At 42.1% G+C, this 17,231-nt stretch overlaps 1 protein-coding gene across 2 annotated transcripts in view; it reads left to right on the plus strand.

Moving 5' to 3' along the window:
• Positions 1-17,231, plus strand: part of DNAH10 (dynein axonemal heavy chain 10) — a 147,671-nt gene that overhangs the window by 47,660 nt on the left and 82,780 nt on the right. For both annotated transcript variants that reach the window (XM_067701117.1, XM_067701116.1), the window contains exons 20-28: positions 2,551-3,027; positions 3,127-3,285; positions 6,172-6,288; positions 6,372-6,474; positions 7,285-7,463; positions 9,880-10,091; positions 11,168-11,321; positions 13,484-13,717; positions 15,439-15,561. In XM_067701117.1, coding sequence (XP_067557218.1) covers positions 2,551-3,027; positions 3,127-3,285; positions 6,172-6,288; positions 6,372-6,474; positions 7,285-7,463; positions 9,880-10,091; positions 11,168-11,321; positions 13,484-13,717; positions 15,439-15,561 — 1,758 coding nt within the window. The remainder of the gene's footprint in view (positions 1-2,550; positions 3,028-3,126; positions 3,286-6,171; positions 6,289-6,371; positions 6,475-7,284; positions 7,464-9,879; positions 10,092-11,167; positions 11,322-13,483; positions 13,718-15,438; positions 15,562-17,231) is intronic.

Genomic DNA, 17,231 nt, shown 5'->3' on the forward strand with positions numbered 1-17,231 from the left:
TCCACCCATATCCAGCCCGTCGGTAAGTCTGGTTGACTCGCTCCCCCAAACACGCCTCTGATCTCCCCGCTTCTCTCCTTTTCCACGTTACCAGTCCATCCCAAGTTCATCGTCCCTCACTTGAACTATTGCAGTAATGTTTCCACAGGTGGTCAGGATTATCCTTTAAAAACGTGAATCGTTTCATGTCATCCGTGTATAAAAGCCCCCGATGACTTCACGTTGCACTTAGAACATAATCCAAACTCCTCATTCTGGTCTATGAGCCCCTCTGCAATCTAGCACCTGCCTACCTTTCTGATCAGCTCCTACCTGTACACACCCCACTGTGCCCCAGCCTAATGCACCTCCAGCAGGTAACACCACTTCCTCCTTGAAATAGTGGCACCCCTGTTCCCTCTGCCTGGAACCTTCTGCCTCCCAGACCTTGACCTGCTGGCCCCTTCTGGTCCTTCTCTATTACATCACCCTACTCCATCTTCTTCCTAGCCCATATTACTATCTGACCTTTTCTTCTTTATTTACTTGCTCGTTCATGCTTTGACTAGCTCATGCCACTAGAATGCAAGTTCCACAACACCATGAACTTTGTGTGTCTGTTCACTCTGGAGCCCCTAGAACCTCGCACAGCGCCTAGCACATAATTGGCACTCAGTCAGTGCTTGTCAAATGACTGTCAGTTGGCAAATAACCCAAAGTTTACGTCTTACCAACATTGGGAAAATAGGGCCATCTTTGTGCATAAGAGATGTCACACCCCCTCAAGACACTAATATCGTTCTTTTCACTTGGTTTGTTCAGAAAGTCAAACATATCTCAGGCATTTAAAAAAATTTTTTTTAAATTAATTAATTTATTTATTTTTGGCTGCATTGGGTCTTCGTTGCTGTGCGTGGACTTTTCTCTAATTGCGGCGAGCGGGGGCTACTCTTCATTGCGGTGTGTGGGCTTCTCATTGCGGTGGCTTCTCTTGTTGAGGAACACGGCCTCTAGGCGCGCGGGCTTCCGTAGTTGTGGCACGTGGGCTCAGTAGATGTGGCTCGCGGGCTCTAGAGCTCAGGCTCAGTAGTTGTGGCGCACGGGCTTTGTTGTTCTGTGGCATGTGGGATCTTCCCAGACCAGGGCTCGAAGCCATGTCCCCTGCATTGGCAGGCAGATTCTTAACCACTGCGCCACCAGGGAAGCCCTCAGGCATGTTTTTTAGCGTAAAACTAAGTGTAGATATTACAAATAGGGAATTTCATTTCACTGTACTTGGAAATTAATGAATAAATTGCACATGTTTTATAATCTGTGCAAATAGGTCATTTATTAAACCTCGGTCATATACATTCTCTTAACTTTTAGGTGTTACATTACCAAGTCTTTGAACAGGGAAACAAAACAATCTCCAAGGGGTAAATAAATAGGAGAGACTCTTTGTGAAACATTATGGATGTTAATCCTAGTTTTTCTTGCCAATTTATTCCCACCCCTGCCATAGATGGGCTTGAGGCTTTGTGGTGAAGACTGTTATTTTATCTTCATAAATGCTTTCTTTTATTTATTTTTATTATATTTTTATCAGTGCTTTGTTTTAAATGAAAAGAATTTTTACCTGTCCTCTTGGAAAGTGTTGGAAATGCCTTTCATTAACAAACATCTCTACAGATAAACACTTACGGCGAAGGTGACTTAAGTCGGCCTGACTGCACTATTTGAGCTTCAGGGTTCATATTTCATGACTGAAAACAATGAGCAAAAGCTTTAAACTAGGACCAAATTACCTCATCTATTAAGTGGAAATGATAATACGATCCATGTTCTAGAGTGGGTTGGGAGAATTAAATGGCATAACACGTAGAGCACTTGACACAGCACTTGGCAATTAGCTCTCAATAAACGTTAGCTATCAGTTTTGGTATTAGTGTTACAGCGAGCAGTAGAATTAGTAATTGTTGTTATTCCCATTCTACAGGTGGCCAGACTACGGTTCAGAGATGTTATGTATAACCACCCATGGTTTGCTTGAAAGAAGAGGGGCTCTTGACTGTACAGCAGGGAGACGTCCAATGACAGATTTGTGCTGGGACACTGGAAACTAATGTGGTTTTATACACCCGAACTTGGCTGTGCTCAAGCACATGTCTGATGATTGGCTGGCTGTTGCCTGGGGAGCCTCGGTTCTCCTGGGGCTCCATCATCACGTAGGCTAGCTGAAGCTCGTGCATCTGGTGGCTGCAAGGTTTCAAGAGCATGAGAGTAGAAGCTGCTCAGCTACTTGAGCCCCGGGCTTGGACCTTGCATAATGCCACTTCCCCTATCTGTTGGTCAAGTCACAGGCTAGCCCAGAGTGGGAAAATAGGTACTCCCAATAGACCATTTTGTCAACAGAGAGAATCTCTTGATGGAAGGAACAAAGGATTGTGGTGATTTTTTGCAACCTAGCACAGCTTATCAATAATAAAGTGAGATCCCTTACTAGCAAGACTTATTACTGAACATATGTACATAGGAAGCAAAATAGATACTGAAGGACTGTCTTTTTTCCCCCAATTCTTATTTTGCCAGAATTTTGTTCGCTGGATGAATGGCAGCTGCATAGAATGCCCCCCTCAGAAGGGAGAGGAAGAAGAACTTGTTACAATCAACTTTTACAATGATATTTCTCAGAACCCTCAGATAATTGAGCAGGCCGTTATGATCCCCCAGAACATCCACAGGATTCTGATCAATCTTATGAAGTACCTGCAGAAATGGAAGCGGTACCGACCGCTCTGGAAACTGGACAAAGCCATCGTGATGGAGAAGTTTGCTGCCAAGAAGCCCCCTTGTGTTGCCTATGATGAGAAGTTGCAGTTCTATTCCAGGATCGCCTCTGAAGTGATGCATCACCCCTTGATCAAGGATGAGCACTGCATCCGCCTTCAGCTTGGACCCCTGGCGAACACCGTACAGGAAAATGCCAAGTCCTGGGTGGTTTCACTTGGGAAGCTCCTTAATGAGTCAGCCAGAGAGGAGCTCCATAATCTGCACGAAGAGATAGAGGTAGTAGGGCCCCGGGTTTCATGATCTTCTGGGCTTCATTCAGCGCTATATTTTTTTCCTCTATGCTTATTCAGTGTCACTTTGAACTCTCTTTTATAGTTCCTGACCAAAAACCTGAAGAAGAGCCCCAGTACCCTTGAAGATCTCAAGTTTGTCCTTGGAACAATCGCAGAAATTAAAAGTAAATCTTTAGTGATGGAACTAAGATACCGGGATGTCCAGGAGAGGTACCGCACCATGGCGATGTACAGTCTCTCTGTAAGTGAACTCTTTCCTTTTCTCCCTTCCTCCCTTCCTTCCTTCCTTCCTTCCTTCCTTCCTTCCTTCCTTCCTTCTTTCCTTCCTCCCTCCCTCCCTCCCTCCCTCTCTTCCTTCCTTCCTTTGTGTGTTTTTGTTTTTATTTATTTATTTATTTATTTTAAAATTTTTTTGGCTGCACTGTGCGGCATGTGGGATCTTAGTTCCCTGACCAGGGATCGAACCTGTGCTCCCTGCAGTGGAAGCGTGTAGTCCCAACCACTGGACTGCCAGGGAAGTTCCTATTTTATTTATTTATTTTTTTTGCGGTACGCGGGCCTCTCACTGTTGTGGCCTCACAGGCTCCGGACGCGCAGGCTCAGCGGCCATGGCTCACGGGCCCAGTCGCTCTGCGGCACGTGGGATCTTCCCGGACCGGGGCACGAACCCGTGTCCCCTGCATCGGCAGGCGGACTCTCAACCACTGCGCCGCCAGGGAAGCCCTATTTTATTTTTTAAAAATACAACATGATTATATTTCAATACACAACCAAAATGCAAAACACCATATTAAATTGATGGCAGTAAAATATGGTATTTCATTTGTATTGCATGACAAATGGTTAACATCCTTAGTCATAAATGAGTTCTTACAAACCAGTAACAAAGACACTGATATACCAAGGGAAATGAAAAAAAAAATGGAAGAAAATGAAATAACACAAGTGACTAGTAAGGATTAAGCATCTATGAAGATGACTGAGCTGAACAATAACAGAAGAAAAGCCATTTCTTTGTAATATCATATTACCAAAGATTAAAAATCTAACATTTCTACAGTTTCAGGAAACAGACCCACATAAACACTGGGGGACAAGATTGATGAGGTCCCATCTATATATTAATAGTAGGGGAAATCTAGTTTGAACTCAAACTATAAATTTTGGATAGCCTTAGTCCTAGCAGTTCCAATTCACTGGAATTATTTCAATAAATTAGTTGGATAAATTTACAGTTTATATATAAACCATGTTTACTACATAGAAAATTTGTAGTATATAGACCCACCAAAAATGACTTGCATATTAATTTTTTTCTCAATACACCCAAAAGGATATGCACCAAATTTCTTTAATAGTTGTTTTTATTTTAAGCGAACTCTTTTCTGAAGCTTTTTATGGTTGGGTTGAATTCTAAAGCCCTTTTCAGAAAGACTTCTCAAATATACAATAAAGTCAATTGTTTATGACTTTAAGTAATAAAATTTAAATGTAAACATGGTTATTTAGAATAATGACAACTTAGAGATTATTTCTCGATCTTGCATGGATCAAATAGTGTTTTTTGTCGACTGGTCTGTAACTGCACACTATTTTGGTTTTTCCCTCTTTCTTTTTCTTTCTTTCTTTTTTTTTTTTTGCGGTACGCGGGCCTCTCACTGTTGTGGCTTCTCCCGTTGTGGAGCACAGGCTCTGGAAGCGCAGGCTCAGCGGCCATGGCTCACGGGCCTAGCAGCTCTGTGGCATGTGGGATCTTCCCGGACCGGGGCACGAACCCGTGTCCCCTGCATCGGCAGGCGGACTCTCAACCACTGCGCCGCCAGGGAAGCACCTCTTTTTTTTATGTTAATTTTCTTCTATAAATAAATGGCTGTTGCAAAAATGATAAGGGGGAAGAAGAGAGATAAGACGATAAAAGAAACTGGTAGAAGATAATAATTCAATTGTCTTTATTTAGGGTTGTTAAATGTGTGTTTCAAAGACCTTTAGAAAGTCTGTGGATGAGTTTGAGGGTATCTGGGATCTCCTTGAAATTGTATGCAAAATTTTGCATGCTCTGCATCACATAATACCTAGAAAAGAATCCACTGGAAAAACAAAGTAGAAGGGAGAAACAAAGAGCTGTTATAAGCCTGAATTTGCATAAAATTTGTATTTCAGAATTTACACTGCTTGAGTGCTTTAATCACCTTCACTGAGCATTAGCCTTGGCTGAAAGCTAGAGATCCTCTCATCAGAAAATGCACAGTAGTGGCGATCATTTTGTAGTGTATAGAAATAACGAATCCCTATGTTGTGCACCTGGAATTAACATAGTATTGTCAATTATACTTCAATAAAAAAATAATAAAAATGAAAAAAGAGAAACTTTTCCTTAAAAAACTATCTGTTTACCCTGAGATACAGTTTATATAACAAGGGCAGGTTATTTACCCTGTAATTACATGTTTTCAGAATAATAAATTAGTTCTCTAGCATCCTCCAAAGGTAAAAAGAAAAATGCACAGTATGCAAAATTTATATTTTTATAATTAAAATAAAGTCAAAATTTTCAGTTCTGTCTTTTGTTTTCTTTATCAAGTAACATTATTTAGAATTCTATGTCTTCGAACTCCATTACTGTCTGCTTATACTGTCTGTGTATCTCTTGGTTTCCTTCAAGTCATTTGTATCCTTATTGTCCTGTTATTTCTGATTGAGTTCTGGACATCATATATGACAAATTGTAGGGAGAATTGGAGGCTCCAGATGATGTTATGTTTCATCATGGGAGATTTAGTTTTGCTTATGACAACACAGCTGGGTGTGTTAACAGGTCAAGATAACCTTATTTTAATCAGAGATGAGGTTGATTTGAAGCTCGGTTTTACTTTATGAAGGTTTTTTCTCTCTAGGTTATTTCTCTCTCTTTCTGCCTATGTCATCTATCTCTTTTAAAAAATTATTTTCTCCTGATTTTATTTTTATTATAAATATCTAATTTGTATAATTCAACCAGCATTTGTTCAAATGACCTAGCCTGCCATTACGCAGAAGCGGAAGTCCTGGAAAGCAGAAGCTTTGACCGGAAATTTCATTTCCAAACTGCTGATCATTTATTGTTTGTTCAATTTTTTTTTTTTTTTAGCCTTCCGATGCAGAGAAAGAACTGGTTGACAAGACTGAGAGCATGTGGTCAAATCTGTTTAATGATGCATTGAATGTGGAGCATACTCTGGGAGGTATAAAGAGAACATTCACAGAGGTACCTTGAAACGCTTTACTTTCCAAGTAAAGATGTTGAAAAATATCCAGTGGGCTAAACTAACGCAACCCTGCTTTTCTCAGATCACTCGAGGTGAAATATTAAACTGCAGACAGCAGATAGAGGGCTTTGCAAGGCGTTTTTATCATGAAGGCCCTAGCTCTGTTGGTGAAGATCTTGATAGAGGTAAGGGTATTCACGTTGGTCTTACTGAGGCATTTGAATGTGTTTTGCTTAAGAATTTTATGGGAAGATGGGATGGAGCAGTGGTGTGTAACCTTGCCCGTACACTGGGTTCCTCTGGGGATCTCTAAAAACCACTTCTGCCTGGGCACCAGGTCCACAGAGTTGATTCCACTAGTCTGGGGAGTGGTCTGGACTTCAAGGTTTTTAAAGCTCCCGTGGGGATTCTAATCTGCAGACCAAGCTGAGACCACTTAGAGCGAGAACGCTCAGGAGACAGGACTTTCTAACTGGAGGAGCTTGCACAAGTAACTGGCCCTCTGGTTTTAGTTAGAATGATGGCAAGATAAAGTCTGGTCATTCTAAGTTTGTCTTCCTGGTTGGCTTCTATGGATGAGATGATAGTTTTGCATATTGTTCATGATTTCTTATTCAATTTTGTATACCTTAAAATTGTATGTATTCAAAACGAACTTATTTATAAAACAGAAACAGACTCACAGACTTCAAAAACAAACTTATGGTTACCAAAGGAGAAAGTTGGAGAGGGGAGGGATAAATTAGAAACTTGGGATTATACACACCACTATATATAAAATAGATAATCAAGGACCTACTGAGCACAGGGAACTCTACTCAATGCTCTGTAATAACCTATATGGGAAAAGAATCTGAAAAAGAATAGATACATGTATAACTGAATCACTTTGCTGTGCGCTGAAACGAACACATTGTAAATCAACTGTACTCCAGTATGAAATAAAAATTAAATTAAAAAATTTGTATGCATTCATTTATCTGCTTATTTACTAGGAGTAGGCCTTTTAGCCACTTTTGAAAAAGAGCTGATGAGACACGAAAAGAACCGTCAGGAGCTGGCGAATGCTGAGAAGCTTTTTGATCTTCCAATTACGATGTACCCGGAGCTGCTAAAAGTGCAGAAGGAAATGAGCGGGCTGAAGGCCATTTACGAGCTCTATGAAGCACTAAAGGTAAGCGTCCACCCACAGACTGGGCCTCGCTGGAGGGAATGCAACTCAGCGGACTTTGAGGCCGCAATCGTACAGAGCCTGGGGCAGATTTCATAGAAACTCTCACTTTGGCTCTCGGGACGAGGTCGTGGGGAGTGACTGCTAATGAATACGGGGTTTCCATTTGGGGTGTGGAGAGAGCTCTGGAACCCGATGGAGGTGAGGCTGCCCAACATTGTGAATGTCCTGGTTGCCACTGTACATGTTCCTGGCAGAAAGCAGGTCAGTGGTTGACTAGGGGTGGGGTGGAAGGAGAAGGGTGGGAGGGGGTGATTACAGAGATGCAGGAGGAGACCACCCAGGGTGATGGTGATGGATACGTTCCTTATCTCGACGGAGGTGATGGTCTCACGGTGTGCGCACATGTCAAAACTTACCCAGCTGTACACTTGACATATGTGTGGCTTATTGTACACCCATGAACCCTCCATAAAGCTTAGGAAAAACAGAGAGAAAGAGAAGAGAGGCATGAGAAACGCCAAGTGTAGATGACTCCTCCAGTGAGTCTTGTTACGGAGGGAAGCAGGGAGATGAGGAGTGATGGGTGGAGGGGACGTGGGGTCGGGATACATTTCTTTTAAGGTGGGAGAAATTACAACGTGAGTTTGTGTACTGATAGGAGTGATCCAGTAAGGAGGGGACGCAGGTAATAGGAGGGAGAAGGGAGTCTTCATGTCTGGTGTCCTTGAGTAGGTGGGAAAGGGATGGGATCAAGAGGTGGCCTCAAATAAGAGGCAGACTCATCGACCGTCATATGGGGAGGACAGAGCCTACGCACAGAGATGCTTCTAGCGGGAGATGTTGGACGTTCTGTTCTGATCGCGTCCGCTTCCCCAGGGTTGTACACAGCAAGGTCCTCAGCAGAGGGGACCGTGGGTGGGGATGCTGGCTGGTTGAGGATGGTGGAGTGGGGGTGAAATGACCCTCTAGAAGAATGGGGAGCAAGAGGCCAAGGAGATGCGGGGTGACGGATGGTGCCCACACGGTCCTGGATTTCGACTGAGGCTGTGGGCAAGGTTGAGTTTTGAGCAATCGTGGTTGGCCGCCCGGGTGTAGGTGTTGGGTCCTGATAAACGTGGGGTTGTGGGCCTAACCATAGTTGTGGTTTTAACAAATGCGCCCAGTGGAGAGAGTGTCAGGCAAAGGCATGGAGGGTGGGTGAAGGAAAGGCATTATGATAGTGACTGACTGGTTGTATATTTAGGGGTAGAAACTCCACGAGGTACTTAATTTCATGATGATTTCTTTCTAATTTGTTTCTCATTAAATTTTTGCAAAAAGGAGGTAATGAATCATGGGAGTCATCTCAAAATAATCCAAAAAACAGTTGGAGCTTTTAATATCTTTCTAGAAGGCAAGAAAAGAAGAGAAACGAAAAAATGTAAATACGTCATATGTAGTGCCATCTACACTTTAAAGAATTATCATACACGAGACTTGCCTGGTGGTCCAGTGGTAAAGAATCCGCCTTCCAATGCAGGGGACATGGGTCGTATCCCTGGTTGGGGAACTAGGTTCCCACATGCCGCAGGGCAGCTAAGCCCATGCGTCACAACTACTGAGCTCACGCAGCTCAACTAGAGAGCCCGCGTGCCACAACTAGAGAGAGAAAAAACCCCGAGCACACAACTAGAGAGAAGCCTGCGCCCCGCAACGAAGAGCCCAAGCGCCTGTGCATCACAATGAAAGGTCCCACATGCCTCCATAAAGATATCCCGTGCGCCGCAACTAAGACTCGACACAGCCAAAAAAAAAAAAAAAAAATCATACACGTATTTCATCAATTAACATAATTTCCTGTCAAATATATTTCATGACTCAAGCAACTCTGTCAAGCCTGGATGTCACAGGTTGCGAATGCCAGCTCTACAAGATGGTAAATTTTACACGAGATGGTACTGTTTACATTAAATCTCAGGGAGCTGGAATACAAAGTCTTTTCTTTATGATAACCAAGCAGGATTATCTAAATTGTAGGTATTTCGTAACCTTAGCTTCTTCTATCAGTAAAGGACAGCGCCTGAATGAAGTACATATTTAAGACCCAAGTGACTTCCTGATTTAAAAATACCTGTTTCTGACATCCTGCTTCTTCCTTTTCCCTGAAGGAAAGGAAGACATGTTTCTCTATCGTAAACATCCTCGGATACAGCATTATTTTTGTGAGGGCTTCAAAAAGTTGGAATGTTCTGTTTACGTTTTAGAGCCTTGGAATCGATCTTTCTTTTGCAGATTTGAGGTTGTTTTGGGGAGCTGGGTGATGATATTTGGAGAGAAGTGAGAATAACCAAGGGTTAAGAATGTGCTCTCCCGGTAGAGCCACCTTCGAGTTTCCAAAGGGGTCTTGTTGATGGGAGTATTTCTTGCCCGTTTCCAGGTTGCAAAGGAAGAATGGTCTCAGACACTCTGGGTCAACCTCAATGTTCAGTTTCTCCAGGAAGGAATTGAAGGTTTTCTCAAGTCCCTCAGAAAGCTGCCCCGGCAGGTCCGAAGTCTATCAGTGGCCTACCACCTGGAAGCAAAAATGAAGGCGTTCAAAGACTCGATTCCTTTGCTGCTCGACTTGAAGCACGAGGCTTTAAGAGACAGGTTTGTGGGAGGAGCTTGTACTTTAAAATATGTCTTTGCTTAGCTCTGATGCTGAAGGACGAGATTCCAACAGCAACGCAGGGCTAGAAATACGCAAGTCATATTTCTATAATTTCGCTGCTATGTAAAGTTTCCATTAAATTATCAACCACAAGGATTCTCCTATATCAACTCCTGCACTAGACCTGGGACTAGAGAGAGAAAAAGCGGTAGATTCTCCTTTCTGACCATCTCTGTGCACAGCAAAAATCAGTGATTCTACGGTTACTGCTTGTATGCTGGGTTCCTGGCATTCTGCCGGTCCAGTGCCATGTTTAGCTGCCCTATTGCATTCATCCCATATACATGGGACCATAAAAGTGGGCAAATGTGACCCTTCAAAGGAGGCCAGATTGGGTCAAGAGCAGCGCTGCTTGGTGCTGTGTCTGTCCTGTTCCCCCTTCTTAACTTTATCACTCTGCGTTTTTTTTCACAGTGCTCGAAACAGTGTGCGGTTATTTAATTTATAGATTTGTTTTATCGGTCCCTGACTGTCTCCCCAAGTTGCGGTTATTTAATTTATAGATTTGTTTTATCGGTCCCTGACTGTCTCCCCAAGTCGCTGGCAGTGTTCCCCAGGGCAGGGGCCTTGCCTCTGAGTCACTCTGAACCCCCAGCAGCCAGCCCACTGCCTGCACAGCGTTAGTGCTTGCTGAATGTTTATCCAATACACGAGTGCTCATAATTTGCACCAGGGTCTCAGACGGGCTGAGTGATCCAGGAGAGGTCGGGATCACCCGTCTAGAGACCGTGCAGAGGCAGTTACCAACAAACGAAAAGTTGTGTATCTTCTTAGGTGGTAGTGAAGACTAGCCATCTAAGAAAATATCTTCTAGATGTTGTTTCCTGGGTTTAATTCCGGCAGCCAGTGGGATCTTGGAAAACTTTGGACAGATAATTCCAGTGATGTCCTCTTATTTCCAAATTCCATTACAAGAAGTGTTTATAATGGGATTTTATCCTGGGGTTAAAGAGGGAATAATTGAATCCATCACTAAAGTGAGTAGGCAAAGGTTTTAATGTGGATGCACCTTTAGGCATTGGAAAGAGCTGATGCAGAAAACAGGCGTGATGTTTGAAATGACTGAAACATTCACCTTGGAAAACATGTTTGCTATGGAGCTTCACACACACACGGATGTTCTCAATGAGATTGTGACGTCGGCCGTCAAGGAGATAGCCATTGAGAAGGTAGGACTATTTTAGTTGTAAAACGGTACAGAAAAAAAAGAGAATTTTTTTTTTTAATTCAGAGAGAAGACCCGTTTGCCCTGATACCTGTTATGTTTGAGCAAGAAAGAATGATCTGTTCTAGAAATAGAATTTCTGCCCCAGTTAAATGTTGTAGTTCTTAATTATAGTTTCACTCTTGACTTATTTATTAAAGAAATAATGGGTGGGGGCTTCCCTGGTAGCGCAGTGGTTGAGAATCTGCCTGCCGAAGCAGGGGACACGGGTTCAAGCCCTGGTCTGGGAAGATCCTACATGCCGCGGAGCAACTAGGCCCGTGAGCCACAACTACTGAGCCTGTGCATCTGGAGCCTGTGCTCCGCAACCAGAGAGGCCACGATAGTGAGAGGCCCGTGCACCGCGATGAAGAGTGGCCCCCGCTTGCCGCAACTAGAGAAAGCCCTCGCACAGAAACGAAGACCCAACACAGCCAAAAATAAATAAATAATTTTTTTTTTTTTTTTTTTTTTGCGGTACGTGGGCCTCTCACTGTTGTGGCCTCTCCCGCTGCGGAGCACAGGCTCCGGACACGCAGGCTCAGCGGCCATGGCTCACGGGCCCAGCCGCTCTGTGGCATGTGGGATCTTCCCGGACCGGGGCATGAACCCGCGTCCCCTGCATCAGCAGGCAGTACTCTCAACCACTGCGCCACCAGGGAAGCCCAATAAATATTTTTTTTTTAAAAAAAGAAATAATGGGTGTTTCAGGTAGAAAACTGAGAAATCATTCATAATTCTACCACCTGAAGATAAATTGTCTTTATTATTTTTATTTTTTTATTATTATTTAAAAAAATATTTAATTTTTTGGCTGTGTGGGCTCTTAGTTGCAGCATGCGGGATCTTTAGTTGTGGCATGTGGACTCTTAGTTGCAGCATGCATGCAGGATCTAGTTCCCTGACCAGGGATTGAACCCGTGTCCCCTGCATTGGCAGGCAGATTCTTAACCACTGCTGCCACCACGGAAGTCCCTCCTTTAACAGTTTAAAATGCATATACAGGGAATTCTGTGGTGGTGCAGTGGTTAGGGCTCTGCGCTTCCACTGCAGGGGGCCCAGGTTTGATCCCTGGTTGGGGAACTAAGATCCCGCATGCCACAGAGTGGCACAACCGAACAAAAAAATGCATACACACATGTATACACATATGTACACATGTACACATATATCCATGGATACACATACACACGGATGTATAAAATATACACGCATATCCACATACATGAGTAGTATGCCCATGTACATACATGCCCACACATATATACACATAACATGCACCTATATACATGTACATAAACACACATGTATCACATACATATATGCACACGTATGCAGACACAATATACACATACATATACGCATAATATACATACATACATATGCACACATATACACCACCTATATACACACATACTTTTATATACACATATGCATAAATATTGACAGGGTGTTTTTGAAAATGTCATAAAAATAGGCATATTAATTTGTAATTTGATTTTTTTTTTTTTTTTTTGTGGTACGCGGGCCTCTCACTGTTGTGGCCTCTCCTGTTGCAGAGCACAGGCTCCGGACTCACAGGCTCAGTGGCCGTGGCTTACGGGCCTAGCCGCTCCGCGGCATGTGGGATCCTCCCGGGCCAGGGCACGAACCCGTGTCCCCTGCATCGGCAGGCGGACTCTCAACCACCGCGCCCCCGGGGAAACCCTGTAATTTGATTTTCTTGCTTAACAGTAGAGTAAACAGAGGGGCAGGATCTCATGAGGATGTAGAGTGGAGGCAGATTACAGAATTTAGACCCTGGTTCTGACACTCAGTAGCCGAGTGAACGTGGCAAGCTGACCCCTCTCTGAGCCCCAGTTCCCGCCTCTGTAAATTGTGGGTAATAATAATCCCTCCCTCACTGAGGTGCTTTGAGGACTAAGGAGATCGTGAATGGCACGTGCTTACCAGAGCAAGTGCTTGGTAAATGATGACTAGGATTACCAGAATCTCTGCTTATTTGGAACACTGACTGGAAGTCTGGGTTTGAGTTGATCCATGGCAAACTCAGGAAGTTGCTGTTGGGTTGGGGTTCTGTTTTTTCAATTCTTGTGCCTGAATCATTCTTTTCATATTCCTGGCCAGGCTGTGAAGGAAATCCTGGACACATGGGAAAATATGAAATTTACCGTCGTCAAGTATTACAAAGGCACCCAGGAGCGAGGCTACATCTTGGGGTCTGTTGATGATATTATCCAGTGCCTGGATGACAACACTTTCAACCTGCAAAGCATCTCAGGAAGCAGATTTGTGGGGCCTTTTCTGCAGACTGTTCACAAATGGGAGAAAATGCTTTCTCTAATAGGGGAAGTCATTGAGGTGAGAAAAAAGATGCAGGAAAGATGGAAAGGTGCAGATTCATAGCAGGAAGGAAACTTTGTATGAGAATATTTTGTGCACAGAAACTAATGATCCTCTTTCATACTTTTTCTGTCTTTGATTTATTTTGGGGGGAGGGATGATTAGAAGCATCAATCTGAGTTTTAATTTCAATGAATGCATTTTTAATTTCCACAACTCCTAATCAGTGCTTTTTCATATGTCCTTATTCTTGTTTAATTCTGTCCTGTTCTTGTTGCAAGAATGCTTTCACCTCTTGTATCACATTGAAGAATTTAAACATATTTAAAGCTCTTTTCTGATTTCCTTCTACTTTTTATTTTCTTAGGACAGAGTCCCCCCCACCACTTTTTTTTTGTTGTTGTTGACTCTCTTTCATGGTAGGGGTTTTTTCTCTGTGTGACTTTGATTTTTCTTATATTAGGGGGTGTAGGGCTTTCTTGCTTTGTGTCCAGACCTCTGTGAGCAACCCAGGCTCATTTCACCAGTTTTGTGTGGCTGCCTTGTTTTCTTCCTCAGACCTAGGCAAGTGCCTTATACTTGCCACACCCTGAGCTTGGGGTGGGATGGAGCCAGGCCTGCTTCCCTGGCTAGGAGTGTGGTCATGCATGGGCTTCCGTCACTTGCTTTTTTAAATTTGTTTTTTGTCTATTACTGAAACTTTTTTTAAACTTTTAATTTAATTTTTTAAATTGAAGTGTAGTTGATTTACAATGCTGTGCGGATTTTCTATTACTTTTTATTAGTGGCATCTGTTAGCCTGGATATAGTACTGCTTTTTTTCTTTGTTAGGACAAAATTTTTTTAATTGACATTAAATTTATGGAACATACAATTACCCGTTTTACAGTCCACAATTCGGTGGCATTTAGTCGATTCACAATGTTGTGCGACCACCACCTCTATCTAGTTCCAGAACATTTTCATCATCTCTAAAGAAATTCCCATGCCCATTAAACAGCAATTACTCCCTACTTCCCCTCCCTCCAGGCTCTGACAACCATCAGTCTATTTTCTGTCTCTGTGAATTTACCTATTGTGGGTACTTCACGTAAATGCAATCATATAGTATGTGGCCTTTGTGTCTGGCTTCTTTCACTTAGAATCATATTTTCAAAGTTCATCTATGTTGTAGAATGTGTCAGTGCTTCATTCTTCTTTGTGGCTGAATCGTATTCCATTTTGTGGATGGACCACATTTTGTGTATCCCGTTCACCTGTTGATGGACATTTGGGTTGTTTCCACCTTTTGGTTCATGAAATAGTGCTTCTCTAAGTGTTGGTGTACAACTACTTTTTGAGTCCCTGTTTTCAGTTCTTCTGGGTCTATGCCTAGGAGTGGAATTGTGGGTCATGTAGTATTTGGATCAGTTTTTGCTTGGGCTTCTGCACGGTTTGTCCTTTGGGTCACGGGGCTCCAATCCCTGCTCACAACTAGAAGCTTCCTCCCTGTCCCAGGCTGGGGTGGAGAGTTTTCTTTTGCTTTTGAGTGTAGCTGTGTATTTTAGAATATTTAGCTATGCTTCCTCTATCATTCCTATATATTTGGAAAGGAGTGTATGCACTCACTCTGCCCTCTTGCCTGGAAAGTCTTATGACCTGAGTTGGTTTAAATCTCTCCCGTGTTAAGGTGGGATTTTGCCATACACACCTCGAGGTACCTGGGAACCTGTGTTGATGATAACATTGTGCATTTACAGGTTTGGATGTTGGTTCAGAGAAAATGGATGTATCTGGAAAGCATCTTTATTGGTGGAGATATCAGATCACAACTTCCAGATGAAGCAAAGAAGTTTGACAACATCGATAAAGTATTTAAAAGGGCAAGTGACTGGCTTCTGTTTTAGTCTTGAAAGAAGAACAGTGATTTGAGATACTTTTACTTACATATTTGCATGTAGTATTTTGTCTATTAGTAGCTTCTCAATTTTTTCTGTCATTATATATGAACTTGATCTCTTCAGTAAAAATTTCTGTTTGATCTTAAGCCACTGGCCTATGGCACCAGAAGGTTTTCATATTTATTTTTTATTATAAAAGTAGTACTTGTGGGAATTCCCTGGTGGTCCAGTGGCTAGGGCTCCGCGCTTCCACTTCAGGGAGTGTGGTTTCGATCCCTGGTCTGGGAACTAAGATCCCACATGACGCATGGCAAAAAAAAAAAAAAGGAAAAAATAGTACTTCTGTAAAAAGCTTGGGAAAATGTAGAAAAGCAGGGGAAAATGTATCTTCCATAGTTCTGTCGCCTTTAATATATATTTCTTTTATCTTTTTTCTATGTATATGGGTTAAAAACACGCTAATAAAGATATTTTATATAATCCTATCTTATCATTTTCTCTTAATATTATAAGAAACATAGTTTATATTATGAAACTATCTGAGAAAATGTTTTAATGCCTTTATATGTTCTGGTGAGTGGCTTGACATTAATTTAGTTGATTATTGTCTAGTAACTGGACATCTTGTTTGAAGCGAAATTCTTTGCTTTCATAAATAATTTGCAGTTTGTGTCTAAAGTTTTTTCCATATTTAGGGTATCTTACGATAGATTGTTTACAAGTAAATTACCCATGAGAGACTATGCTCATTTTAAAGTCCTTCCAGAAAGGGTGGTACCAGTGGTCACTGCTGCTAGTAATTAGCGGGGCGAGGATTTTCACCCAGCCCACCTGACCTCAAAGCCCAGGTACTTTGCTACTCAGCGATGCTGTTGTATTCTCCATTTACGGGCAGCCAGCTCCCGTTTTGGATCTCTTTTGTCCATTAGAGTTTATGATTTTTTTTCTTATCCATCTGCATAAGCTTTTTTTGCAACTTAAAAAAGTTATGCAACAGATACCTATTCATTATATAGAAGGACTTAGACATTATAAAAAAGCAAAAAGAAAGAAAGAAAGAAAAAGAAAGGAAAAAATAGCTACAATCGCACGCCCAAGATAAACATTTCAATAGTTCAACATGTATCTTTCCAGAATTTGTTAATTCCTATGTAAACATATCAATAAATATGTAATTATTCTATGAAATAGGATCATTCTTATCAGTATGATCTTTTTAAAATTTAACATCCTCATCATATATGTCAATAAATAAACATCTAAATTGTCACAGCAAATTTTGACCTAATTTCCTCTCGTTGGACATTTAGACTATTTCCTTTTCTTTCTTTTCCTTTCTTATCATTATGTTTTTGCCATTATATAGAGTGGGGAATATTCAGGTGCATACAAATTGCTCCGAGTGAAACTGCTGGCTTTATTCACCCAGCAAATGCTGATGGAGGGTCAGCTGTGTGCAGACACTGTTGTAGGCACTTGGGGAAACACTGAACAAAAGACAGAAAGATCTCTTCTCAGGGCAGCTGACCTTCTAGCGGGAAGATGGAAAAAAAATAAACATCGGAAATAAGTAAGTTATGTATATATAGTATGTTAGAAAGTATTTACTTATTTATTTTGAAATTTTTAAATAGATATTTATTTATTTAGCT

Source organism: Pseudorca crassidens, chromosome 12 (assembly GCF_039906515.1).
Source record: "Pseudorca crassidens isolate mPseCra1 chromosome 12, mPseCra1.hap1, whole genome shotgun sequence".
Taxonomy (NCBI): domain Eukaryota; kingdom Metazoa; phylum Chordata; class Mammalia; order Artiodactyla; family Delphinidae; genus Pseudorca; species Pseudorca crassidens.